At 34.7% G+C, this 27,812-nt stretch overlaps 4 protein-coding genes across 5 annotated transcripts; 2 read left to right on the plus strand and 2 right to left on the minus strand.

The window, feature by feature from the left end:
- Nucleotides 1–1,818: 1,818 nt before the first annotated feature.
- On the plus strand, nt 1,819–3,491 carry LOC107912443 (xyloglucan 6-xylosyltransferase 2). Its single transcript, XM_016840627.2, has one exon. It carries the CDS (start codon nt 1,966–1,968, stop codon nt 3,307–3,309), a length of 1,344 nt encoding a protein of 447 aa, XP_016696116.1. The 5' UTR covers nt 1,819–1,965; the 3' UTR covers nt 3,310–3,491.
- Nucleotides 3,492–3,655: 164 nt separating this feature from the next.
- On the minus strand, nt 3,656–5,379 carry LOC121214487 (TOG array regulator of axonemal microtubules protein 2). The gene is made up of 5 exons (XM_041088202.1): nt 4,869–5,379; nt 4,673–4,779; nt 4,441–4,588; nt 4,156–4,350; nt 3,656–4,075 (listed from the first exon to the last, which is right to left on the minus strand). Exons 1-5 carry the CDS (start codon nt 5,085–5,087, stop codon nt 3,839–3,841), a joined length of 906 nt encoding a protein of 301 aa, XP_040944136.1. The 5' UTR covers nt 5,088–5,379; the 3' UTR covers nt 3,656–3,838.
- Nucleotides 5,380–8,758: 3,379 nt separating this feature from the next.
- LOC107912445 (uncharacterized) lies at nt 8,759–15,105 on the plus strand. 2 transcript variants are annotated; one of them, XM_041088203.1, is made up of 13 exons: nt 8,759–9,102; nt 9,195–9,378; nt 9,477–9,545; nt 9,621–9,719; nt 9,955–10,034; nt 10,129–10,283; nt 10,355–10,935; nt 11,306–12,003; nt 12,420–12,504; nt 12,734–12,785; nt 12,892–12,941; nt 13,069–13,116; nt 13,247–15,105. In XM_041088203.1, exons 1-13 carry the CDS (start codon nt 8,810–8,812, stop codon nt 13,421–13,423), a joined length of 2,571 nt encoding a protein of 856 aa, XP_040944137.1. In that variant the 5' UTR covers nt 8,759–8,809; the 3' UTR covers nt 13,424–15,105. The 2 variants fall into 2 exon arrangements, with proteins under 2 accessions (XP_040944137.1, XP_040944138.1); XM_041088204.1 differs by having other exon boundaries at nt 10,367–10,935.
- LOC107912447 (translationally-controlled tumor protein homolog) lies at nt 15,048–18,447 on the minus strand. The gene is made up of 5 exons (XM_016840630.2): nt 16,693–18,447; nt 15,851–15,924; nt 15,620–15,748; nt 15,376–15,533; nt 15,048–15,294 (listed from the first exon to the last, which is right to left on the minus strand). Exons 1-5 carry the CDS (start codon nt 16,718–16,720, stop codon nt 15,177–15,179), a joined length of 507 nt encoding a protein of 168 aa, XP_016696119.1. The 5' UTR covers nt 16,721–18,447; the 3' UTR covers nt 15,048–15,176.
- Nucleotides 18,448–27,812: the final 9,365 nt, after the last annotated feature.

Here is a 27,812-nt window from a genome sequence, read left to right on the forward strand (position 1 = left end):
AAATGAAAACCTTCAACCAACACATTTAATAAATATTAGATTATGTAGGTACCAATAATGCTAATATATTTATTAAAAATTTATAAAAAATATAAATAAAATTTTGGTTAAAAAAGTTAAATTGGATGTAGATATGAGATTTTATTGATTTTATATGAAATGATTTAAAAGAATAAAAATATCTTTATAATAATATAATTTATTTTTATATAAATAATAATTTTTTTTTAATTGAGTCAGTGTTCGATTGACTTGTGATATCAACTCAAGGGTATAGATAATAGTATATACATGGCTTAATATATAATTTGGTACCTAAGTTTGACACTTTTTTCTAACGTGATACATGTATTTAACGAAAGTTATATATTACGGTTCTTGAAGGTAACAATGTTTAATTCGGGTTTTAAAGTTGATTTGATAAAAATTCATAATTAACTAATAATTAGTTATTAACTTTTATTAAATCACCCTAAAACCCAAATTAAATCACATTCATCTATTGTATTTAACAAATTAAACTCAAAACTAAACAAAGTCGCACTTAACATTAAATTTATTCTAATAACAAAATCATGAAAAATTCAAACCTGATGATATTATGAACATTGTTACATTTTGCACCAAAATATATAACTTCTATCAAATCGAACCAAAAAGTAATACAGGTGCCGCATTAGAAAAAAAATCAAACCCAAATACCAAATAATACATTATATGTATATATACTACTAATTATAATTGAATTGATGCCGTGAGTTAACTCGATACTAGAGCTATCCATGGATCAAATAAATCGCGACTTGATTCTAAAAATTTTCAAGTCAACTTGGCTCGACTTATCAACTCATTTTAACGTTAAAATATATTAAAAAATTATTTTTTATATTTTAATATTTAAAATTTAAAAATATTATTATTTAAATTGAATTTAAATCCGATATATAATTGTATAGTAGATCTAGAACAGCCAACTCATTCAAATGCCAAGCTCTTAATTTTTTATTTTCGGCCATCCTTAAAATAGCATAAATCAAAATCTTATAATTTAAATATATATTAATCAAGTTGTTAACGTTAAACAACCCATGTGAGTGGGAGTCCATGAAGTCATGAACTGGACGATTTGACTAACGCTACGAGTGAAAGCCCCACCGCCGTAGATCTACTCTTACCACGCCCCACCTTTAGCATCGACTGCGGCTGTAAGTAAATCACCACAACGTGCTCCCGTTAAACACCTAAAATAAAAGGTTAAATTTTATTTTCAGTCCCTATACTTTGAAATAATTTGAGATTTAATTTTTATATATTTTATTTTTATTTAAAAATCTTAGTCCATAATTAATACATTAGTATTTTTCATTGAAGCTTGTCAACTTAGCTTAATTATCACACCAAAATTTTAGTCTAATTATTTTACCAATTCTTGTTTGACACTCGTTAAGTAAAGTCTCGATTTAAGTCTTATGAACGGAGAAAACAACGTTAAAAGAATTTTGTTTTCAATTTAGGTGTTTGACTGGGCTTGACTTCAGATATAGTTGGAGCCCAAACACATGTTTATTTTTTATCAACTAAATGTCCATGATATGAGAATAGCCTAATTAACATGTAAAGTTGATCAAATTCATCAGAAAAACTAATGATGTTAATGAATGGATTAAGATCCTTAAGTAAAAAATGTAAGAATTTTTTTAAAACATTTTTAAGTAAAAGGACTAAATATCAAAATTCATCAAAGTATAGATACTGAAAGCAAAATTTGACCAAAATAAAATATTAAATTATTAACCGATTCTCTCTCTGTTTACAGCTTTCCATTTGTTTCTTTTCAATTTTCCCTCTTTTTTTTTTCTTCCTTCCTTCTTCACTTTCCTATTCCACCGTCTTGACTTGCTTTCCCTCGATTTTTCTATTTATTTACAATCGGGACCTGTTGCTGGAGCCGGCAAGGAAACCATCATGTTGAACCGGTGGTTAAAGGTTCGCCGCTCCCGAGCCAAAATAATCGTTCTCTGCTTTGTAGTAGCGGTCATCGTCCTACATGGCACCTTCAACCCCGTAAATCCCGGTTACTCCGCCGATGAAAACCAAAACCACCACTCCGACGCTCATAGCAAGCGGGTTGAGTCCCGCCGCTTACTCGAAGAAGCTCAAAACGACGCCGCTCAGGGTGACAACAACGACAATAAGAGCTACGCGGAATTTGATATCGCCAAGATTCTCATCGATGAAGAAGAAGGAGAAAAGGAAAAACCCGACCCGAACAAGCCGTACTCTCTCGGACCTAAAATATCCGATTGGGATCAACAAAGATCCGAATGGCTCAAAACCAACCCGGATTTCCCAAACTTCATCGGTCCAAACAAGCCTCGTGTCCTCCTCGTCACCGGTTCATCACCCAAACCGTGCGAAAACCCGGTCGGTGATCATTACTTATTGAAATCGATAAAGAACAAGATCGATTACTGCAGGTTACACGGGATCGATATTTTTTACAACATGGCGTTATTGGATGCGGAAATGGCGGGGTTTTGGGCAAAACTACCATTGATTAGGAAGCTATTGCTTTCCCATCCCGAAATCGAGTTCCTTTGGTGGATGGACAGTGATGCGATGTTTACGGATATGGCGTACGAGCTCCCATGGGAAAGGTACAAAGATTTCAATATGGTCATGCATGGGTGGAATGAAATGGTTTACAATGATAAGAATTGGATTGGTTTAAACACGGGTAGTTTCTTGTTAAGGAATTGTCAATGGTCGCTTGACCTTTTAGATGCTTGGGCTCCTATGGGTCCGAAAGGGAAGGTTAGGGAAGAAGCTGGGAAAATTTTGACTAGGGAGTTAAAGGATAGGCCAGTTTTTGAAGCCGATGATCAGTCCGCCATAGTTTACTTGTTGGTCAAGGAAAGAGCTAAATGGGGTGAAAAAGTATATCTAGAGAATGCTTATTATTTGCATGGTTATTGGGGGATTTTGGTGGATCGTTACGAGGAAATGATAGAGAACTATCATCCTGGATTAGGGGATCATCGATGGCCTTTGGTTACTCATTTCGTTGGGTGTAAACCGTGCGGCAAGTTTGGGGATTATTCTGTCGAGAGGTGTTTGAGACAAATGGATAGAGCTTTCAATTTTGGCGATAATCAGATCTTGCAAATGTATGGGTTTACACATAAATCGCTGGCTAGTCGGAGAGTTAAACGAGTTAGGAATGAGACCGCTAATCCACTTGAAGTTAAAGATGAGTTGGGATTGCTTCATCCATCGTTTAAAGCTGTTAAGGTCTCTCCTTCTTCATAATGCCTTGGACACGTTGACATGTGATAGTCATACATTGTTCTTGATATTTATTCTTTGACTTGTCAATTTCCACTCCATTGCCAATCCTTTTCTCTTTGAGAGATTGGACCATACTCAATAATTTTTGTATTATTTATAGAAAGGAAAATTTTAACTGATATATAGCTGGTATTTGCATGTCATTTTGGCTAATTCTGCTTTATATATAATGTTAGATATATGTTGGCTGATTCTACTTTGCATTTGATGAACTGTTCGTTTTTCATGTTTGGATGTGACGGATACAAGTGTCGAGACATGGGTTACTTCAAAAAGAAGTAAAGGGCAAACCACAGTAGGTTGGAACTGCTTGAAATGCTTGTGTTTATTCCATCATTGAAAAAGAACAAAGTGTAGGAAACAAGAGTTCTATAGCAAATAGCAGACTACTTAGAAACCATGTAAAAGCAGCATTTACATGACAGAAGTCCAATCCCATAGTGTTATTCTACTATATGTGCTGCTTCTCTAAAGCTTCTACTTTGAACTCTTACTGGGAAGAAACGACTTTGATCATCAACTGAGCTTGAATCATTGATAAATTTGACTGGCAAAAGCTTTGCCAATCCTCCACCGTATCCAGCTTTTCGTTTTCTGTAAATGCCTCGTATACTGAAAGTACAATGCTTCTTGCTGCTTCTCTGGCCTCTGGCAGCCTATCGTTTAGCAAATCCGAAGCCATTTGAAGCAAGGTAACTGACCCGAACTCTTTGATTTCTTCTGATCCCTGCAATGAGTTGGGCAATGTTCAACATTCTATGAATGGAAAACAACAACTTAGCCATGGAGTTTTCTTAGTAGTTTTACCATTTTGTAAACAGAATTGGAAATGGAAACTGCAGCTTTGGCTCTGACTCTAAGGTTGCCATGGTTAACAAATCCGCGGAGCTTTTGAAGCAGGGGTAAAGCAGCAATGGAGTTAACCATTGCTGTCAGCGACTTATCGGCTTCTTCACACACAAACTTCTTGTCCTGAGAGGCTTTCAGTAACAACTGCAGTAACTGTAAATCCACCACAAATTTAACTCATCAAAGCAGAAACTCGAAAACCGGAAAAGAGAAATGATGATCAGGGTCAATTGGGTTACCCACCAGCTGATCAAATGCACTAGAATCAGTTGAGTCAAGCAATTTTTCGCCGTAGGCATTGAAGATATCTGAAGCAGCCATAATCGAAGTCTTGCAAAGAGCACTTCTCGGGTTCTTCATTGACTTTACCACTACCAACATCACCTTCTCTCTGCATAATCACATACATTTTATCAGTTCAACACCCTTGTTCGATACATATCCAGGCACTAAAAATAAGAAGTTCGAATCTTACAGGACAGGAAGCAGTAGACCTGGGTGATATAAAGAGAAACGCCTAGCATCGTTCAACGACTGACAAACCTTAACCCAATCCTTCGAATCTAATCCTTCAACTAAGCTCTGAAAACATCAAACCGAATCAGAATCGTGAAATTGCAAACAGGGTTTTACTTCATTTTTTAAAAAGTAAATAGTAAAAATGGATTTACTTGGATGTTTGATTCTGGGTCTTGAAAGGGTTTGAGATCCTCGGAAGCGACATAATCAACGGAGGCATCTATGGGTTGCGGTAAAGGAGCTTTGTTCTCATCGTTTACGCTGATCTCGGAAGCTTTTTTCTGGGGTTGAATCGACACTTTGGCTTGTTTCTTGGGTCTGAGACCGTCTGGTACGACGGGGAGTGCATTATCTATGGGTCGCAACGCCATTTTTTTTTTTTTGCTCTGAGCAGAAAGCGAGAGGAAAAATCTATGATCTCAAAACAGAGTGGTTCGAAGCTATGAGAATCGGATTTTTTTTAGGCAAAATTTGAATCTATAAAAGGTTAGAGAAATTGAATTTACTTTTTGATAGGGAAAAAGAGATAAGGGTTAAAGAACGTTGCAAAAATTCAAATTTTCAAGAAAGAAGGGAAAGAAGAGACGTTAGACTTTTATATTCTAACGGTCGAATCTTTAAAGTGGCCATCAATTTTCTCTAACTCCCTAATAGACCCGTTCATTGTTGGGATAGGTCTAAAGGCTTGTCTGAAATTTAAGAGGATTTAAACAAAAATATTAGATTTAGGTTTGGGTAAAAAATTAGGCATGTTTAAAATATGGTCGGGTTTGAGCTTAAACATTCAAAATCTAAGCTTGACCTAACCCGTTCTCAAATTTATAATATTTTATATTATGTTATTTTTATATATTATGTTATATATTAAAAAAATAAATCTATACTAAATATATAATACTAGTCTAACGTAAACATTAAAATATGTTAAGATTATATAAAGATTTCAATAAATAAAAAAATATTAATATTAAAATAATATAATATAAATATTTTTAAAAAAATCTAAAATATAATATGAATAGGCCAAAAATAGACTTAGGTTAATCTTTTGCAAATATGGGCGGGTTTGGGCAAAATTTTAAGCCTATACTTCGGTTTAGTCGGACTTAGACAAGTATAAAGTATGTTAACATCATGCTTAGACTCGGCCTAAATCCAGTCCAACCCGGCTCATGAGCACCTCTACTCCCTAGTGTTTTTTTTTCTTTTTTAAATTTGAATTATTGATTTTCCTAAACATAATATTAAATAAATAAACTTATTTTTATATTTTTAAAATTGATAATTATTTCGCTCTTTCGCCTATGAACAAAGTTAATAATCTTTTCTTTGACGATGAATATATTAAATACATGAAGAAAAAATTTGGACTCGAGCTGGATTTAGCCCAGACTACTTAAATTTATCCATTTCATTATTTAAAACATAATTAAAAAATTATTTAAAATTTAATTATAAAAAATAAAAATATTAATGTAGTTAAAATTTGAGTTATTATGAGATTTAAACAACTAAACAAAGCCCATTTCATGAACACCTATAGCTCCTCTTGTCAGGATGAGATATCTATGTTGGTAAGTTCTTTAGGTTTAATTGGAGGCCAATCGCAACAAATTTGCATTACAAAAACTTCAATTAAATTATAATTTTTCAAAAATTAAGAGGGAATAAAATGCAATTTTACCCTATAAGTATGAACTAAAAGGGACATAAATTCAACTTCATAATGGTCAAGTTGAGCTTTGAGCTATTGATTATTTTAGTGCTTAAGTAAACCATGAGCTTAATTTAATTAACTCTAAAATTTTCCATTGTTTTTTTGTGGAAAGAAGCAAAATTGAAAACAAATTAATTACATCGGAGACTTTTGAGCAAGGCTAACACTTGTTTTAACAATAGGAGAAATTGCTAACACCTTCCTTGGAATCTCTTCAAGCGCCTTTGGATTTTGACTGTATTAAAAGCCAATTTTACTATACAATCAATAATTATATTAGACTCCCTGGGAATGTGTTGCATGACCCAATGTCCGACCTTCGCTAAAAGTTGATGAATTCTTCTAATGAGGGTGGAGTTCGAATTTGTCAAGGACAATTCCTAAATAGCTTTAACCGCCTTCAAGCTATCTGTTTGAATCATCACTTCCTCAAATCTTCTTTCTTGGATAAGGACCAATCTAATTTCAAATGGACAAATAATTAGTCTTGAAATTGAGTATAGGAATTAAATTTAATTTTACTAGCTAATGAGCTTAATTGAATAAGTTTAAATAATTCGATTTTTTCTTCAATCAAGTTCAAATTTTGAAAATTAATTCTGAGTTCAACTCAATTTCGAAATTTTATTATTAATTGAGTTGATAAATCGGCCATAAGTCCATTAATCACAGTGTCATATGCACGTAGGGCTTGTAGAAGATAACATTAAAGTGTTTAATATACATAATTTACAAATTTAATATCACATAATTAAGTTATGGGATAAATTTCAAAGTTACATGTGAACTTTGATTAGACGTGTAATTTGATACATGAATTTTGATTTGGTATAATTATATATATAATTTTGATTGTGGTTCAAATGTATATATAAAATTTAAATTTTGATTCAGTTGCATATATATAAAGGAATAAATACATCAATTTATTTTTATATTAGGTATATATAATTATTTGTATTACAGTATGTATACTTAAAATGGTGCTATATCGACAATTGTGTTAGTAATTTGTGAAAAAGTGAATTAAGTTCATATTTCATGTATAAAGCATCACAAGATCAAAGTTCATATATAATATTGCACATTGAACCAATTTCGTGTTGTTAACCAGTGTGATTAACAAGGAAGAGAATGTGGTGGTTATGATGGTGGTTCACCCTTAGTAGGGGCGGAGAGCCATTGTTTGAAATGTTTGGTTGTAAATCTTGGAAGGTTAGGTTTGGTTGGATAGAAGAAGGAGAATAAGTTTTTATGTCTTACCCCCTCTCTCAAGTGTCATGGTAAACTTAAATATGGGAATAAAAAAAGTACACACGTCCTAAGCTTACTGACAGTGGAGTTATACATTGTTTCCTTGTAGTGGCAGTGATGTGACATCATAGGATATGATATTTTAGGATAATTGGGCAATCAATTAGTCTAATAACCTTATGTGCATCTGGCGAGGGTGGTCCCATGAAAGTTTGTAAGTTTACTATAATCCAAGATTCACTAGGCTCGCTTGATTAGAGGTTCACCCAGCATGGACATGGACATGTTGAACATGTGGCATGCCCGTTTATGACATGTGGAAGGACACGTGGAGGAAGTATAATATGTGTAGTTTTGAGATTTATCCCTTTAAGTTATGTGATATACACTATTTATAGAGAACTTTGGTCAGATTCTTTTATTAGCCTTTATATTAGGTGTATGACGTGGATTTAGTTTCTGTATTTTAATTTGGTCATTTAAAATCCTTTTACTTTCAAATTTTGAAACATCATTCTTACACTTGTTATGTTATTTTCAAAATTTCATGCAACAAATATATTATCGTATGTGTAATGTCATACTAAGTTACTATTTTCTCATAATACTCATAGAAATGCCAAGCTATTTTAGTTAACGGATTTAATAGATATTGTTTAAGTTAAAACTAAAATTTCAAAATTCAAAAAGCGTGAGAAATAAAAATGATCAAATTGGAGAATATAGACTAAATTTACAACTTACGGGTAGTAACATAACTAGTAGCAAAATTTAACTTAGTAGATTTAATTGCTACCCTTTAGATCAGGATTAAAATTTTAAAATTCAAAAAGTGTAGGAACTAAATTTACCAAATTAGAGCATAATGACTAAATATTTAATTTACACATAGTACAGGGACTAACAGCAAAATTTGATAAAAACTTTTAATAACTATTTAGCTTTGATAATCTAATTTAATCGGATTCGACAAAAGAAAGGTTCTTAATATAGTCAAAACGATGCGTTTTGGGTTAAACTGCAGAGCGCGTCGCTTCAATCACTGACTAATTAATAAACTAAAAAGAAGAAGAAAAAAAAGCTCTTCTCTCTTCCTCATGTCCATAAACGGCGACCTTTCGGATGGAACCGCAATTCTCGAAGCACCGATCGTACGGACAACCAACGCACCACCACCATCACCAGCCGCAATTGAAAATGTCGATTCCACCGCCACCGCCTCCTCCACCACAGCACTCTGAGAACGACCGTAGCTGCAGCGAACTCAGAGCCTTCGATTGTAACCTCAATTCCCTTTGCGAACATATCCGAATGGAAGGTTTCAACGGCGGTTCCTTCTCTGACATTGTCGTTAACGCCATGGGATCCACCTACCACCTCCACCGCTTAATCCTCTCCCGTAGCTCTTACTTCAGGTTTAAAACGAATGACAAATAATAAAAATAAAAACCTAAGTTTTAATTTTTTATAATTATAAACTAATTTTAGTTTTTTTTAAATAATTGAGGAATATGCTTCACGGGCCTTGGAAAGAAGCTAATTCTCCGGTTGTAACGCTAAACGTCGACGACAGCAACGTTAACGGCGAAGCAATCGCGGTCGCGTTGGCTTATTTGTACGGACACCATCCCAAGCTTAATGATAATAATGCGTTTCGCGTTTTAGCTGCTGCTTCATTTCTTGATCTTCAGGTTCTTTTAAAGTTAAATGGTTTTTTAATCATTTCAGAGGTAATAAATTAATTTTTTTTTATTGGTTTATAATTTTGTGAATTCGAAACTGCTTGTAGGATCTATGTGCTATATGTACGGATTTTATTATATCTGAGCTCTGGACTTCGAATTTCTTAGCATATCAGGTTTGAACTATAATTTAACAAATTTCTTTTTTTTTTCTCTACTTTTTTTAATCAAAATTGGGATGTAAAATATAGGTTTTTGCCGAGAATCAAGATTATGGGATACATGGAGAAAGGGTGAGGAGTGCTTGCTGGGGCTATCTTTGTCAAAGTGGTGCCATGGAATTGAAAGAGGTAAAGCTTAAAAGGTTACAGTTTTGGTGTTTTTACGTTTTATCAACTCAAGTTAATATCTATTCGTTATTTTATTATCATGACTAAATTGTAGAGGGACTAATTAGAATGCTAGAGAGTGAATTTTAAGTAGCCAACATTTTTGTGGAATGTAGGTTAATGGTGAATGTTATTTCTTATGAGTTTTCCAGTATGCTTATCTGATTGGTCATTGGGTTTTCCTCATCATGGATAGGTGCTTCCTAAACTTTCATCTCAGACGTTACATGCATTACTGACCTCTGATGAGCTGTGGGTATCTAGTGAAGAAAAACGGTAGGATTTATTTGCAGTCCTGATTCTTAAACTTGGGTTTGGCGGTTTGTTTTTATACTGTTGGGTGATCTATTGTATTTGTTTTTATCAAAAGGTTTGAACTGGCATTTTACACCCTTCTCGCAAAAGGTGCTTTTTACCAGCCGGAAAGATCTGGTCAAGGAAGTTCCTCCTCTTCTGAGATAGATGTCGGCACTTCTCTTGAGTCTTCTAAAGGAAAGGGAAAAAATTTAGTTGATAGCTTTAATGGTAAGAAATTGGAATCTGAATTGAGACATTTAAGTTTAAAAGATAACTACTCAGAACTTAGAAGCTCCCAGTTGATCTTGCAGGTTGTGTAGTTGACATACCAGCAGGAATATCTAGCGCTGACCAACAGGTTCAGCGACCTAAATATGCTCGCTCAGAATCTCTGTGCCCCTGTAGCATGGATCAGTCTTCATCAATGAGTAGTTCATTTTCAGAGGGTATAAGAACTTCACATTCATATGTTGAAATGCCAATTGGTGATGGAACAGGTGGAGGAATGGCCATGGAGGGGCCATCTGAGGAAGGCTCGTGCTACCAGTTGAATAACAATAATTGGCTTGCAAGTGATCAATCAAAGCATTGCTCTTCTGAGGATTCTTCCTGTAGTGGGCTCATGTTAAATGATTGGGGAAGATGTAGCATGGCTTCTTTGTCTTGGGGTGGCAGGGTTGTGGGTAAAAGACAGGTAAAAAGCTATGCAAAAGGGAACTGTGGGGTTGGTGGTGAGGATTATGATGCTTTTGTTAATATATTTGAAGGGGGTTCTCTTCTATATTGCAATATGTCCTTTGAGGCACTTTTGAATGTGAGGAAACAACTTGAAGAATTGGGGTTTCCTTGCAAAGCTCTGAATGATGGCCTTTGGCTGCAGGTTTGTTTTCTGCACCCATGTGCTTCCTTTTCTGTTATTTCTGATGCTGTATTAAGAAATACCTGTTGAAGTCTGGATATATCAGCATGTTAACGGTTATTCTGGTGACAAACACAATTGAAATTGATGAATGGGTTTTAGGTTAAATATTTAGGAACTCATTGAACCTGGTGGTATTTTGAGTTTTTATATTTTAGACTTATGGAAGATGGCAAAGACTTCTATTCTTTTTATCTTGGGAGTTTCTCCCTTTGTAATATAAGCATTTACAATTCCTTAAAATTTTGGCCTCCTCTTGTGGAAAAATTTGGCCTCTGCATGTGGCTTTGATGAGGATTTGATTGTTTTTGCTTGTATGGCCATAATGTAGATGCTATTACGCCAGAGGGTGCAAGAAATTGGAGCTGACACATGCAAAAATTGCTGCCTTACTAGTATGCAATGCAGTTGCAGGCAGCCATTTGGTATTCAACATGGAGTAGCTACTACAGGCTATTATGTGCAAGAGCATGACCAAAGTCATCTAACTGGTAACATCAGAAATGTGTATGTGGCCGACAATGCTCAAGATGAAGGAAATGGCCTTTTTAGGCCAGTTAGAGTGCAGGTTAGGGGGGCTATTGATGGGCTTGCAGGTATTGGACGTGGTGCTACTTCTGTTCCTGCAACTTTGTGGACTCCAACACGTTTTGTCTTTTCTCGTGTGCCCTTTGGTATGGGCAACAGAATTGGCCAGCAGTCTCCTGCTAATGAGGATTCAGAGGCTAGAGCCGACCATAATGGAGACATGTCTGGAGGTGGCTTAACAGCTCTGGTGGAGTTAAGCCAAGGAGGAACTAGTAATGCCATTAATGTTCGTGAAGAACAAACAGAGAGGAGTTGCGAGTTGGATCCCCAAAGCAAAGTGCCTATGACTTCTATTGCAAGGCCAGCTACTAGTGGGATTGCCATGCAGATGTTAGAGACACCAGATCGAGCCATTGGAATTGACTGGGAGAATGCAACTAGTTCTTCTATATCATTGGACTTGAAAACCCCTCTAAGTCACTTCCCTTCCTTCCGTTTTGGGTAAATTTTTTCTTGTTATGCTTAACTGTTGGTTTGTGCTGTGTAATTTCAAATAAGTAATATAAAAGCTTCCATAAACTATGGAAGTTGGTGCATATAGTTGTTGGTGGAAATTCTTCCACTTGGTGTCTTGCGCATTATTCTATTTTGTTGGAAGATAATTCGTTTTCAGTAATTCAACTATATTACTTACTGATAGGTTTGCCATTCTTGATCTTGTGTCTAACACATGACGTACTTCTTATGTTCTAGAGAAGCAAGAGCACATTTGTAGGGATTTTAGGGTGCAATTTGTTATATATCGCCTTTGTTAAAATCCATAGATCTTGTCAGTATTTGTTTTTTTCCTTTTTTTTTTTTTGTTAGTCAATGACTTATTCTGATAATGCTCTGTAAATCTTTTGCTGGCTCTACAGGGTTCAATTTGAGGATGTGCACAGGCTCAGTGATGGTCAAGTCAAGCACTCTCCCGAGTTCTTTTATGCCGGTTCATTGTGGAAGGTATTTGAATATGAAAGACCCTTTCAGAACCCCAGGACTGATTTAGTTCCAACTCCACAACTGTCTTAATATCTTATTTAATCAGAATAGGTTCGATTGTTTATCTGAAAGAAAATTATGAAACCAAGAACCTGATGTTCTTGCACATTTCTTTATTTATTAAGCTTTTTAATTTTATATTCCATGTTTGTATGAAGATTTACGTTATAAGATTGGTTTCAATTTACAGGTTAGCGTTCAGGCCTTTAATGATGAAGATCCTCAAGGACGTAGGACTCTGGGTAATGTTCTAAGGCTAAAAACTTGAGAACTTATCCTTTTGTTTTTCCAAGGTCATAAAAGACAATTTTGCAGTTGTTTTCTCAATCTAGTTTTCTCCCATCACAGGACTATTTCTTCACCGTCGGAAAGCTGAAATAACTGATTCTCTTGGAAAGGTCAGCCCTGTTTTGCCAAATCAAAGCTTGAGATGGTCTTTCATTTAATCCATGGAAAACAATCTTTTGCTATATTTGTTAACCGGAGCTTTTGAATAATACGAAACATCCTGTTTTCACTTTTCAGGTTCACATGTTTATCGATTCGCGGGAAAAGGTCACCGCTCGTTATCAGGTAATAGATTCTATTACTTAATGTAGAATTTAAAAATCTAGTAAGTTTAAGTTCAAATCGAAGCATTTGCAATCTGTTCCCTTATTCATAGTTATGATGACCTTCTGTTTTCATACCTTCATTTTTCCAGCTAATTTGTCCATCAAAGCGAGATGTAATGGTGTTCGGAAGCTTCAAACAGAGGGGCACTCTTCTACCAAAAGCTCCCAAAGGTTGGGGATGGAGGACAGCTTTGTTGTTTGATGAACTTGCTGATCTTCTTCAAAATGGCGCCTTGAGAGTAGCTGCCGTCGTGCAGCTTGTCTGAAATCAAACAACAATGTTAGCCCTGTACAAAGTTACTTTTCGGAGTGAGATCATCGGATACTGGTATGTTCAATTTTTTTTTTGGTTTTCTTGTGCATCTGTGGATCTTTTTGGAAGGTCATATCCTTATCTAATGGGTACTTGAAAAAAACAAACTGAAGAATCGGAGCAACATAAGTCTGGGAATGGAACATTGTAGGAAACTAAAACCTGACATACATTGCTTTCTGCATTTTTGGTTTTCAAAAAAAAGAAGAAAAAAGAAAAATAATTGTGATTCTTGTAAGACCTAATTTCATTTGGCATAGTTAATTGTATGTATAATGTAATTATGATAAAAATATAGATATTGTATCACTTACCAATGGTTGGAATGAATGCTGAAATCAAGAAATGTATCAAAATAACTTGTTTACTATTATTTCTGAATCGATGCTGAATTGTGTAACTTTTTCTCTTTTGTTTTAAATTAAAAAAAAAACTGTAATGGAAATCAAATTATGAAAAAATTTCAACCGTTTTCTCTTGTATAACAATAAAGCATTGGGATTAGCTTAATTCAGCACAACATGGGTGATGGTTGATTTTTAGTGACGTTTGTCAAATTTAACAGTTGGTACTGTATTGTATTATCAAAGAAAATGTGGTTTTGTAAAACTCGATTAAATGGGTTAAAAAACCATTCAGTTTTGTTATTATAAGGTATAAAATGAATGTATATTAATATTTTTACAATCTTTCTTGATTTCTTTCCCCTCATTTTTTAAGTTATTTTTTCTTCATTCTGTTCATTATTATTAAAAAGTCAATGATATAATTGGTTTTAAATAGGAGCCAAAATTTTTTAAAAGTGCTCGTATGAAGGTTAACCCTTCTTGAAAATACTCAAATGCCATATATTAGATTTTAAATTATGTTTTTATTATGTTTTTTTAAGCAATATTTGAGCACTTCTATAAATGTTAAGCTTTTATATAACCGTGAATAATTTCTTTTTGGTTAGATCCTAATTTGAACATTTAGTCTTATTCAAAATACCATGTAAATTCGATATGCTCTTGTATATATTTCATTTCATATTGTTTGATTTTTTGTTGTGTTGACCATTCGGAACCAAGAAATCAGTATGATTTAAGATGTTATCAAAGCCTGAACTGAAGAGCAAGTTCACAAAACTAACGTCACACAATAAGTTTCTAACAAAGGATGAAGTGATAATGGAGTAAACCATTTAAGATGCTTTTTATTTACCAACAAAGTTTGATGTTCTTAAATTCTGGTTACGTGTAAATCTTCAAGAAAATTTAAATCAAATACCCCTGACAATTCTGAAAATGCACAAATTAATCCATATCATCCATTATAGTTTAGATATCAAAACACTCGAACATATGTTCATTTAAAAAGTCTAATTAGAGACAAACAAATAGCTTGAGTATTTTCATAGGTTTATGAAGTTTGCATTTAAAATAATTAAAATTTAGTCATAATATTATGTTTAACATGCCATATTTGTCCCAAAAACCTCCTTCCAATAAAATTAAGTAGTAATAGAACAAAGAGTTAAATTCTTGTTTAGTCAACCCATAAAAATAGAAACCATTCCATGATAAAACAACAAACAATTAAATCAAAAACATCAAAAACCATAAATAATTTATGTCTTTCGCAGAGTACTGAAAATAAGAGACAAAAGCAATAATAAAAAGGACTAAATTCTTCAGCAACCACTTTTTTTTTCTTTGCTTCAAACCTCAGCACTTGACCTCCTTCAATGCATAGGCAAAGTACAAAAATGTCGGGTCAACAGCACCATCCTTGTAGTAAGCAAATACCAAACATCCATCATCGTGCATGCTCTCCCCGATGAAACTGCAACAAAAACCCAGATTTTTAGTTCTACTAAAAACCGAAAAGAATTTGACAAAGTACGGTAAGAGGTAGGCAACTCACAATTGAAGGTCCTTCAATTTTGAAAGCAAAAACTTGGTTGCTCCCTCAATGTTTTTCTTGAAGGACTCTTGCTTTTCCGCATCCAGTTTCGGTGTCAAGTTCTTGATGAACTTCTTCATGAACACGACAAACTGCTTCTTGTCGAAAGGGGGTTGCTCCTGCAAGTGTGTAATGGAATATACTATTCAAGTTCTACCTTGAAAGTTGATAAGTGTGAAATAGTTTTGAATTAGAACTGACAAACCTGAAGCCTGAAAGTGTCAACAATGTCAACAACCTTCACAGATTGGTCATCAACACCTTCATCCTCATCAGCATCTTCGGCTGAAGGATTGGCACCAATGTCAACATCAATAGCTCCTTGCACAACCCACTAAAAAGCAGCAAAAAAAATCAGGCAAACTGCATTTAGATCCCGTTTCGCAGTATGAAAAATCTAAAACCTTGTAAGCTAACAATTTCCCAATATACTAACCTTTCCCTCAACTTCCCACAGCATCCCATTCTCGATTTCCTTGTAGGGGAATGAGTCAGAAAGAAGCTCGTCACCTGAAATTAATCATCATAATTCATTCAACTCAACACGGCAAAGCTAACCAACACGCTTGCATCAACAAAATTCCCCCAAGTATAGCAATAAAAAATCCCTATATTTTAGCTTTAAGAAACACCAAGAACATAGTTTGTTCAACTTGCCTTGATCCTACAAAGCGGAACAAACTTGCAACAACAAGCAACTAAATTAAACCCCAAGCACAATAATCAAAGATCTATGAATTTTAGCATTAAAAACAAAAACCCAGGTTACCACAATTATTAAACCCAACAGCTAAAATTTGTGGACGCTGAATCTCATAAGCTAAAAAAGCCATGATTTAAAAAGTCAACTCCATTCCACAAAGGTCAACACACTTGCATCAACAAAATAAATAACCCTAAACAAAAGCACCCATCTTTTTTAGCTTTAAAAACAGTAAGATAGTAGAATTTGAAGACCCCACAGCTGAAATTAATAACTCTATGCAGAGCAATAAAAAAGATCCGTTCTTCTTCCAGTTTTTTAAACACCCAAGCTCACTAAAATTTAATAGAACCAATAGCTAAAATCTGTTTTGAAGTTGAGTTTTGTTGGGATCTCTACTTATTTATCGATTAAAACTAAACCAAAAAAAAAACCTAAACATGGATTAGTAAACACAGATCTAATAAAAACCACAAAAGCTATAAAACTAAACGAAAAGCGATACAAATCGATGAAAACACAAATCAAGATCAGAGAGAATGTTGGGTAAAAAAAAGAAGCAAAAGAGTTAATACCGGAGATGAGATCCTGGTAAACCAACATGGTCTCTCTCGAAGCGAAAAGCTAAAGACTTTTTGGTTCAGAGAGATGAAGAGAGAGACGCAGGCGGCGGCGAGAGAGAGCGAGAGAGGGGTTTAAAAAGATCGGACGAATGGTATTTATAAGCGAGGGTTTCGGTGGAGGTTTGAGCTTAAGGTTAAAGCTAAAGCGAATATCTTGGTTTTATCTTTGTTTGGGAATAGGAACAAGTGTGTGCTATACTGGGATAGGGATTTTCTCGTTTTCGGCCCAAATTGTTACATTTAGTTGGTTATGAATTTTTTTTTGTAATAAAGTTGGCATTCATAAAACCCAACAAAAATCCAAACGACAGCAAACAGAAGACATATCGTCAAAAACAAAGCAAAACAACTAAAACCAGAAAACGAAACAAAAGCCCAAAAGAATGCTAGCAAATTTCCGAGAAAATCAGCAACTAAATCTCCAAAGGTCGGAAAACTAATAGCTTTGAGTGCAAACAGGAGATTCTTAGAACCTTCTCCAAACCTCAAAGCCCACTCCCAGATCTGTCCTGACAAGACCATTCATGGCGATCCAACTCCGCTACCTCAATAACCTTTGCTGGTGCCTCTTCAACCCAAAAGCAAGGCAATTTCTGTTTCCGGCCTACCATCGCCAGCTCATGCGCCGCTCTATTTGCCTCCCTGGGAATAAAATTGTAAGTGATCTCTTCAAAAGCTCCTGCCAACCCTTGAATATGGTGTGAGATATGACAGAGAACAGATCTATCGGTATCATTTGAGACTAGTTTCTTAATAACAATTAGCGAGTCGCCCTCTAAGACTACCTTCCTAAAACCCATATCCAGGGCAAAATAGACAGCCCTCTCACACGCTCTCGCCTCAGCCACAAAAGCATCTACGATGTCCACCATCGGGTACGTACATGCACCTATGATTAGACCCTCAGAATCCCTAGCTAGTACCGCTGAAACAGAAAGATTAGAAATACTTGCGAAGGAGGCATCAAAATTCAGCTTAATAACCCCGGGCATAGGAGGTCTCCACAGAGCATTCCTTTTCATACTAACAGTCAAGTTTTTAGCTTTAGCAAAACTTAAGTCCTGATAGTAGCTCTGAATAAAACTAACCAGATCATGGAGCTCAAAGTTTAACCCCTCATTGACTAGTTTATTTCTTTTGTACCAGAGAGCCCATAAAGAGATAGTACTAAGTTTCTTTTCATTCATATTCATTGCTAGAAAGGCACTGACAAAATTTGTTGTTCCTTCCGAGGTAAAAACACTGAAATCCATTGAGAGCTTTAAAAGAGACCACAGCTGCCTCAAGACATTACAGTACCATAATAAATGGTGGGAGTCCTCCGGCTCTGACTTGCACAGAGGGCACACCGAATCGACCCGCAACCTCCTTTTCACCAAATTCATGAAATGAGGCACATAGTCTTTAAGAAGACGCCAGAGATGGATCTTAATTTTAGCAGGGATCTGAAGATCCCAAATTAATGTATACATTTTACTGTAACTCTCAAATACTGTTTGCTTTGTCATACTTGTAATCAAAAACCTGTATCCACTCTTAACTGAATAATCCCCAGAGGCGTCATGCCGCCAAACTTGCAAGTCAGGAGACCCACATCCGGCAATGGGGATAGTCATAATACGCTTTGCATGTTCAACACCAAAGAGTCGATTAAGGACCTCATTTTTCGAGGTACGAGTCTCTTCATCTAAAAGTTGATCCACCATGGTCCATTGAGTATCTATAGATTGAACTAACAGTCTACCATTCCCAGGCCCCGGTATCCAGGGATCATTCCATATGTTCACCCTAGCACCGCTGCCTATTTTCCACAGTAAACCATCGTCAAACACATCCCTGGCACTACAAATACTTCTCCAGGTAAGTGAAGGGTAAGACCCCACTTTAGTTGAAAAAATATCAGAAAAGGAAAATAACAGGCTTTAAAAACTCTTGACAACAGACAATCGGGCTGAGAAAAAATTCGCCAAACTTGCTTAGCTAAAAGGGCTTTTTTAAACAGATAAAGATCTCAGAAACCCATCCCACCATAAACCTTAGGTGAGTAAAGTGCACCCCACGTACTCCAATGAATACCTTTAGAAGTCTTATTATTGACCCACCGAAACTTATTTAAAAGTCTTTCAAGCTGATGACAAAAAGTTTTAGGTAACTCAAAACATTGCATTACGTAAACCGGAAGCGCTTGTAGAACCGCTTTAATAATACTTCTTTCCCACCCATCGATAGATACCTAATACTCCAGCCCGCAATACGCTTCCGAAACCTGTCTACAAAATTGGAGAAAGTCTATTTCTTTTTCCTCCCCACCAGCATTGGAAGGCCCAAGTACTTATCCGGATTCGAAACCCATCTAACTCCTAAAGTACCACAAATCACGGCATGGAGTTCCTCTCCCACATTCGCACCAAAATAAATTAATGATTTTCCCAAATTAATTTTTGCCCTGAGACTAACTTATACTCTTTTAAGATATTACAGACTGAACAAGCACCCTCGATCGTGGCATCACCAAAAATGATGCAATCATCTGTAAACAACAAGTGAGATGTCGAAAATTTTTCCCTCCCAATCGGAACACCCTTTAGTTCCTTTTTAATCTTCGCCTCCTTCAACAAACAAGAGAGCCCTTCTGCACATAGAAGAAAAAGATAGGGACTAAGGGGGTCCCCTTGCCTTAGTCCTTTAGTTGGGCTAAAACTCTCACTAGCTTCGCCTTTAATGCCTACCGTATAATTGACCGAGCAGACACAACGCATAACAAGGGTTAACCAATCCTGATGGAAACCCAACCTAGATAACATTCCGGCCAGAAAGTCTCACTCCACCCCGATCATAGGCCTTGCTAAGGTCAAGCTTAAGGGCAAAATTCCCTTGTTTACCTTTTTTCTTCATTTTTAGAGAATGAATAACCTCATAAGCAATAAGGGTATTATCAGGGATTTGCCTGCCAGGGATAAAAGCACCTTGGGCTTCATCTATACAGAATCCTAACAAAGGCCTCATGCGAGCAACAATAGCTGTAGCAATAATCTTGTAGAGCACATTACATAAGCTAATGGGGCGGAATTGAGAAAGATCCTTAGGCTTATCAACTTTGGGAATAAGAATAATATGCGTCTTATTAATCTCATTCAACTCCCTTCTTCCATTTAAAACCTCCAGACAAAACAAAGCAACATCATCCCCAACAATATGCCAATACCGCTGAAAAAACAAAGCCGGAAACCCATCAGGTCCTGGGGCCTTCAAAGGTGCCATAGATTTTACTGCAATCCAAACATCATCCTTAGTGAAAGGTTGCAGGAGTTTATCGTTCATATACCTAGAAATCCGTTTTTCAACCGACCCAAGTACTCGGTCATCTCCTCCCCCTTCCGAAGCTGTAAACAAATTCTCGAAATACTTCACAACAATTTTCAACATATCCTCTGTACCCGTGGTCCACTGATCCAAATTATCCTCCAAACCATGGATACAGTTACGATTGTGACGGGCCACTGCCACCCTATGAAAAAAGGAAGAATTTCTATCACCGTAGTTGAGCCAATTTATACGTGCAAGCTGAGCCCAATACATCTCCTCTTTATCTGCTTCGAAGTTCAATCCAAGTTTTACTTCCAAGACCTCACCCAATATTTCATCCGTGGAATCTTTTTTCAACAGCTCTGAAAGTCGTTTTTCCAAACCCAACTTATGCCCCTTTTGTTCATGAAATTGTGAGCGACTCCAATTACAGAACACCTTTCCGAGATGCATTAGTTTAAACGGTAGACTCCCATGGCAATCAGTCCAACCCCATTGGACAACTTTCTCAAAAGCATCATCCAAACACCATTTAGCCTCAAACCGAAGGGGAAAAGTCGATCTGTTAGCCTTTTGGTGCACCCTACCCATAGTATTTAGTAGAAGCAGACAATGATCAGAGAAAGAATGGTTCAAATGGTCCAAAGAAAACTCCAGGAAAAGAGACAACCAACAAGGATTAGCAACATCTCTATCCAGCCATTCCCGCAAATTTGATGATGAAAACCGCCCCCGTTCCCATGTAAACCATCTGCCTGTGTAACCCACATCATAAAGTGAGCAATCCTCTAAAACTTATCGAAATTCAGCCATTTGACTTGCCGACCTAAGTCGTCCACCTTTTTTCTCAAACGAACTTAATATTTCATTAAAATCACCTATTACCACCCATGGCAAAGGCTGATCATGTCCCAATTTACGCAATAGGTCTCACGAGGTCCGTCTATACCTTACATCAAGACAACCATAAAACCCTGTAAACCTCCATTCCACCCCGTTATCAGGATCTCGTATCATTGCATCCACATGAGAAATAGAATAACTTCTAATCGAAACAAGGTCATTACCATTCCAACCCAACGACAAACCACCCTTCGAACCCACCGCCCCAACGTTAATTCCATTGTAATACCCACACTTCAAACGCACCATCTCTATTTTTTTCGAACTAAGTTTTGTTTCAATAAGAAACAAAACTCGGGGATTTAAGGCTCGTAATTTATTTTGGAGCCTATTAACCGTCCTAGGCCTCCCCAAGCCGCGGACGTTCCAACTTAGTATCTTCATGGCGCCCGGCTGCTCTGTCCAACAGAGCCAGCCAATAAATCTTTTTTTGTAAAATCAGAAGTCCTACGCTATCGCTTCTTCCCCTCCGTAGCATAAAGCGGATCATTTTCAACATTCAACATCGTATCCATAGGCTCTTGGCCCATCATCATCCCATTAATTGGCCGATTATCCCCATCTGCGCCTATCCAACTTCTATCATCCCCTCCAACCTCACGAAGCCAACGACTGGGAGTAATAGATCACCTTCTTGCCATCGCTCGAATGGAGAGATCCCAGCCAAAAACTATATTCTCTGGAGCCATTCTAGTTCGAATCGGGCAAAAGCTCTCCCCATGCCCAAGTTTCCCGCAAATAAAACAAAAAAGGCTTAATTTTTCATACTGGAAACGAGCATAAAAGATCCTATCAAAACCAACCATTACTTTCTTCCTTCGTTTTAAAGGATGAGTCACATTTAACTGGACTCGAATTCGCATGAGAGAATAAGAGTTACCAAACCGATCAGACAAATCAAATTCTAGAAACTTACCCAAAAAATCTCCAAATTGCCTGGCCATTGGCTCTGACATCAACTTGGAGGGAGATCATGGACTTGAATCCAAAACTCAGTAAATTTTAAGGGGACCAAAGAAGGATTTTCCCCAGGCAGGATACTGTGAAGTAATAGCAGATGATTGTTAAAAAACCATGGTGTACCCGCAAGTACTCTTTGAATATCCACCTCATGAAAAAACTGAAAAAGAAGTCATCTGTCTCGCAGATCTGAAATACAGATGCCTTTAATCGGGTGCCATAAATCAGCCATAGTATTACGAAGCGAAGGAAAATGAACAATACTATCTGTCAAATAGTGGCCCACCAAACAAAGATACAGGTTTTGATCCACAACCGCCTCATCCTCTTCAAAAGCCTCTTCTTCCTCATCCGTCAACGCTAGATTCGCCAAACCATTTTCCATGACCCTACAAACAAAATACAACCCAAACCACAAAACAGCCCCCAAAAAGCACGACTATAGACGAAAACCCTTAGACCGAAAAGAAACATGCCAAAGCGGCAGACGAAGAAACGTGCCAAAGCGGCAGACTATTGGTTGGTTATGAATTTTTAGACCTTGCCATTTTATGGTGATATTATAGACTAAAGTGTCACTTATTTGTCACGCATTTTTATTAGGGTTGTATTCAGTTCGGTTTGGTTCAATTTTTTGAATTTTTTTTTCTTTTGCTCAACCTTTGCTTTGCTTAGAGTTATGCTATTGGGTTTTAATGTGATAAAAGTGGTAAATTTGTTAAAGATGATTGGTTTTCAAGTTTGTTAGTCCTCTTCTTAAACAAGGATTTCAGTAGTTGAAAAAAGTGATACAACTATTAATTTTTAGTCGGATGATTGGTGTAGATTTGACAATCTTTGGGCTACTATCAAATGCCCCCTTATGGTTAGGAAGAGAAATTAACCTTTATCGAAGTCTGATCTCAATGGCTAAGAGAGGGCACAAATGTTATGAAGATGTGATTTGTTCAGTATGCTCAAACTCCTCTGATCAGGAACATTTATACTTATTAGTGTTATGAAGCAATTGATAGTTGAATTACACCAAACCTACTTCGGAATAATGATATTTGGATAAAAGTTTAGAAATAAAAGCTCTCACAAAAATTCAAATTCTATATGTTGAAATGTTCCTTAGAAAGCTTGCCTATTAGGTAGTTACTCACATTGAAAGGCATGCATGCTCAAATGTAGGCTGATAAAGTTGTACATATGTAATAACATATGTATATACATTTGTATTATAATTATTTATTTACTTAAAAATTAAGTTAAAAATATATTTTGATAAATTATAATTATAATTATTATATTATGGAATAAATTAAATTAAAGACAAGTGTATGGTGATTAAATTAAACATGTGTAAAATATATAAAAACACAATTGTAATAAAATAAAATAAAATATTTTCTTATAATTTAAGTAAAATATATTTATGAATTAAATAATATTATATTATTATGCATTGTTATTATTATTAATATTATTAACTAATGCATAAAAGAAATAAAGTAAAAGAATAAAAGAAACAAAGAAGAAAAGAAACAGAGACCATTCGAAACAGGGGAAGGAAAAAGAAAGAAAGAAAAGAAAAAGGAAAAACTAGGGTGTAAGGATTTAAGCTTTAATTTGCTAACAAAGAACCTGAGGCATTGGCATCGAAAGGAAAGGAGAAAGCTATCGAGGACTAAAATGGGAGATTTTCGGTTTGTATTACTATAATTCAAATCACTTCTTATTAAATGCTATATTAAATTTATATGTACGGTAAGTGAAATATAAGGTAAGTATTATTATTAAGTTGAAAGAAATTCAATTGAATGATGAATATATGTGTGAAATTGAATTGTGATTGAAAGTGAAAAAGTGGAATTGAATTGAAATGTGCATTTGGAGACCCTATTAACTAGTCGGGCTGAGTCGGATATAGTTGGCATGCCATATGATTGGAAAAGTTCAAGGATACTTCGACCTCGAGTCGATGAGACACTGGGTGTCACTATATTTCTTCAGATAGATTCGATGAGGTACTGGGTACCAACTTTCTTCGGCTTTGCTGATGAGACACTGGTTGACAACTATTGCTTCGAACTATCCGATGAGGCACTAGGTGCCATACTGGAGTGTTTGGTTGGATCCGTGTATCCGCCAAAGTTCAAGTTTTGTTAATAGGGTAAATAATGAAATGATAAACCGAATAAGTTGATCAATCGAGCTACTGAAATGAGATGAAAAAGTTAAATTGTGATTTGAAATATGATATGAAATTGGGGAATGAACCTAAGGTTCATGATGTGTCAAAGTTTAAATTGTGGATATATGATATTAATTGATGAATTGTTATTGTTGAAATATAAAATTTGAATTTAAATTTGTATGTATGATTTATGCTTTACATGTTTATTATTGTTATAATTTGAATTATGGTAATACCACTGAGTATGAAATACTCAGCGTACAGTTGTTTCCGTGCGTAGGTCGATAGAAGTCAAAGGTCTCGGTTCAGCATCTAGATCAATCCCGACTTTAGCATAACTTTGGTGATGTATTTTTCCTTTGGTAAATGTGGCATGTACTTCGGTTTTATTAAAGAGTCTTGTAAGTTTCGGTTGTAAAGAATTGGCCTATAATATTTGAATGATAAATGAAACGTTAAGTTATAAAATGGTATGTTTGGTACTAAAAATGAAATAGAATGAATGAAGTTTATTTATTTAAACAATATATGCGAATATTTATTTAGTAAATTAGTAAGTTAATGTTTAAGATATGTTTAGGTTATTTGAATATGAAATTGTATGAATTGTGAATTGGTTGCGGTTTGAAATTGCAGGGAATGTTAACTATTTATAAAAGGGTTATATTGAGTTTTTTCTTTAAATCACATAAAATAAAATAATAAAAAAATGAAGTCAATTAGTAAAATAAATATTTATATGAATTTATGATTATATTATAATATGTTTGTTATTTATTTAAGAATTATTTGTAGATTGTCTAATATGTTCGGTAATACCTCGTAACCTTATTCCGACGACGGTTTAGGGTTAGGGGGTGTTACAGAAAGTTTAATGAATTTGTATTCTAAATGTATGTTAGTTGCAAATGGACTAACTTACTAACATTTATAAAATAAAATATGGACACAAAAGTTTGATTACATAGTTTGAAAATTTCTTATGTCTGCGGGCATTTCTCGAAGAGTAATTCACTATAAATCAACTTATACAATATGTGATTAAGTGAAACTCACTCCTATACAGATACTAGACTACTCTCCCCACTAAGACTTCACCTTTGAAAGATTGTTTACAAAATGAGCAATACGGATAGTTTTTTTTTTTTACAACAATTTTCACTAAAATAAGTTCCTCGCAATAAATAGAATAAGTGCTCTTAATCTCATTCAATAACTAATAACAAGTCATCTCTTAACCAAATGTATATTGACTTGTCACTCTTTAATAAATGTGAACATATATCTCTCTGACTTTTGTTTCAAGAGGTTTTCAATAAAGAAACAGATACGCTTTTTGAAATTGGATCTCTTTACTAAAGAGTCCTCGCTTCACTTTAACTTTTTCAAAATCAGTATCTCTTTACATAAGGTAAATAAATCACAGTAGGACTCTTGAAAACTTCTCTTACTTGATTAAATCTTTTCTCCAATTATAATCTTAAGATATGCTACTCGAAATCCTTAAAAATATATAAGTAAATAATCAAGATATGTAAGTCAAAATCTAGGATGTGCAACTGCCATTAATAGTTAGTATATGAGATTGAATATACTTGAGTCTTTTAATGTTGAGGGTGCCTTAGAGTCTTAGGTTACATGTGTGAAGGCTTAATCGTTCGTTACTCGTGAGGCTACTCATACAATTGATCTTTGGAAGATACTATTGCTAACACTTGATTAGGACTTGTTAGCCATCCATCATGTGATAACCATCTGTTATAAGGCTTTCCCTTCTCAAGCCAACTATTTTGGCTTGAGCTTAATGGTTGTTCTCTTGGTTTTAATTTATATAACATATGCAATATTAATATAAAAATAATTTTAAATATTTTAGGGTTAATGTGCAAAATTGTTACCATATTTTAGGTGAAAGCTGAAATTTGTCACTAGACTTTATTTCGATTGATATTTTCAATTGTACTTAAGAATTATGTCTCTTTCTTTTTTTGATTGAATTTTGTCACCAGATTTTGATTTTTTTATTGAATTTTACTCTTCAATTTTAATTTAAAATAAGTTGAAGACAAATTTAATAAAAAATTAACACTTAAAATAATAAATTAATATAATATCAACAATTGATAAAAAATATTACATATAAAAAAGGTAATCTTAATTTTTTATTTTTCAAGTCTTTCTTTTATTAAATAAAAATGATATTTTAATTTTTTTTATAAATTAATTTATTATTAGATATTAAAGTAAAATATTCGAAATAATATTTTTCTTGTTAAATTTTATTTTCAAATCATCAAAATCAATATTAAGTGATAAACTTTAATTAAAAATAAATATTAGTGACAAATTTTAATTTGAAAAATCTCATTATAAGTTCTGATTATATTTGCTCTTTTTGGCACAATGCCTAAAACTACCTATAGCCCTTTTCAACGCACTCGAACCCATGTCCTGCTGCATTGGCAACAATACCCATGCTAGTCAAGCTAAAACTCAATTGACAATTAGTGGCAAAATTTAGTAAAACTCAAATATCAATAGTAAAATTCAATAACATAAAAGTTGTGTTGCAAATTTAACTATACTCTCAAAATATAATGGCAAATATTAATCAAAATAAAGTATAGTGGCAAATTTCAATATTCACCCATAATGTGGTGGCAAATTTACATTTTAATCCAACATTTGATCATTTTTTAAACAATAAAATGAATTTAAAAAGTGAAAGGGTAAACTACACTCACGACCACTAAACTATTAGTAAGTTTACGTTTTGACCACTCAACTTCAAAAGGTTACAAAATTTTCATTGAACTATTTGAAAGTTTTTCATTTTAAGTCACTAGAGTATTCAAAAATCTTTATTTATCTCATTGGGATGTTAATTTTCTTTTCTTTTTTTTAAAAGCCTGGGTAACGAGCTCCAAACGATGATTTAACGACTAGTATGGTGGATTAGTACCCATTGACGAGTAAAAGAACATATATTATATCTAAGTTGATATGATGATTAGGGTTAGAGATCGAAGAAGAAAGTTGTTTAGATTTTGGTTTGTAGATTCGCAACGTTCAAAGTTGTAACGCCCTCAATAATTTATTTCTTTTCTGTAAATCTTGACACAAATGTGTATTTGCTTTAGTGGTTAAGTGTTTTGGGTGTGTGTTTAAGGTCTTGAGTTCAAGTCTTACTTTAGGAAATTTTAGTTATTTTTTATCCTAGCCTTATCCTTGGTGGGTTGGGTTATATTTTATCTTTAGTAAACTCATATCAGGATGAGTCTATTTGTAACACCCCTTACTCGTATTCCGGCTCGGAACAGAGTATGAGGTATTACTAAGTTTTTTTAAAAAAATTTCGACAGCATTTCTGCTTAATTTTGCTTAAACCTCCTGCAAATTTAAATCACAATCCAATATATATATATCAACCAAACTCATTTATAATAATACTCACAATTTAACTATTAATGAACACCACATTTTAAATCAAACCATAACATATATTTACATGATGATTCCATATTTCATAGGTCGTCTATACATGCCATAATTTTCCGGAACGATAGTAGCAAAATACCCCAAGTGTGAAGGATAGTGTGGATGATTGTCTGACTTCGTTCCAAATTTCCGAGTTGTCGGAAGTCACTATAATCAAGGGAAAAATAAAATCGAGTAAGCATATAGCTTAGTAAGTAAACACATGATAAATAAGTAATTACTCACA

This window comes from Gossypium hirsutum, chromosome D02, assembly GCF_007990345.1.
Source record: "Gossypium hirsutum isolate 1008001.06 chromosome D02, Gossypium_hirsutum_v2.1, whole genome shotgun sequence".
NCBI classification, from domain to species: domain Eukaryota; kingdom Viridiplantae; phylum Streptophyta; class Magnoliopsida; order Malvales; family Malvaceae; genus Gossypium; species Gossypium hirsutum.

Coding starts and splice junctions, on each gene's coding strand:
- LOC121214487 (XM_041088202.1), bottom strand. CDS start 5,087: ATGGCGTTGCGACCCATAGATAATGCACTCCCCGTCGTACCAGACGGT. Junction 4,780..4,868: donor ACCCAGAATCAAACATCCAA/GTAAATCCATTT, acceptor TGATGTTTTCAG/AGCTTAGTTGAAGGATTAGA. Junction 4,076..4,155: donor CCAATTCTGTTTACAAAATG/GTAAAACTACTA, acceptor AACTCATTGCAG/GGATCAGAAGAAATCAAAGA.
- LOC107912445 (XM_041088203.1), top strand. CDS start 8,810: ATGGAACCGCAATTCTCGAAGCACCGATCGTACGGACAACCAACGCAC. Junction 9,103..9,194: donor TCCCGTAGCTCTTACTTCAG/GTTTAAAACGAA, acceptor TAAATAATTGAG/GAATATGCTTCACGGGCCTT. Junction 12,786..12,891: donor TCAAGGACGTAGGACTCTGG/GTAATGTTCTAA, acceptor CTCCCATCACAG/GACTATTTCTTCACCGTCGG.
- LOC107912443 (XM_016840627.2), top strand. CDS start 1,966: ATGTTGAACCGGTGGTTAAAGGTTCGCCGCTCCCGAGCCAAAATAATC.
- LOC107912447 (XM_016840630.2), bottom strand. CDS start 16,720: ATGTTGGTTTACCAGGATCTCATCTCCG. Junction 15,749..15,850: donor TGTGGGAAGTTGAGGGAAAG/GTTAGTATATTG, acceptor GCTGCTTTTTAG/TGGGTTGTGCAAGGAGCTAT. Junction 15,295..15,375: donor AAATTGAAGGACCTTCAATT/GTGAGTTGCCTA, acceptor TTTTTGTTGCAG/TTTCATCGGGGAGAGCATGC.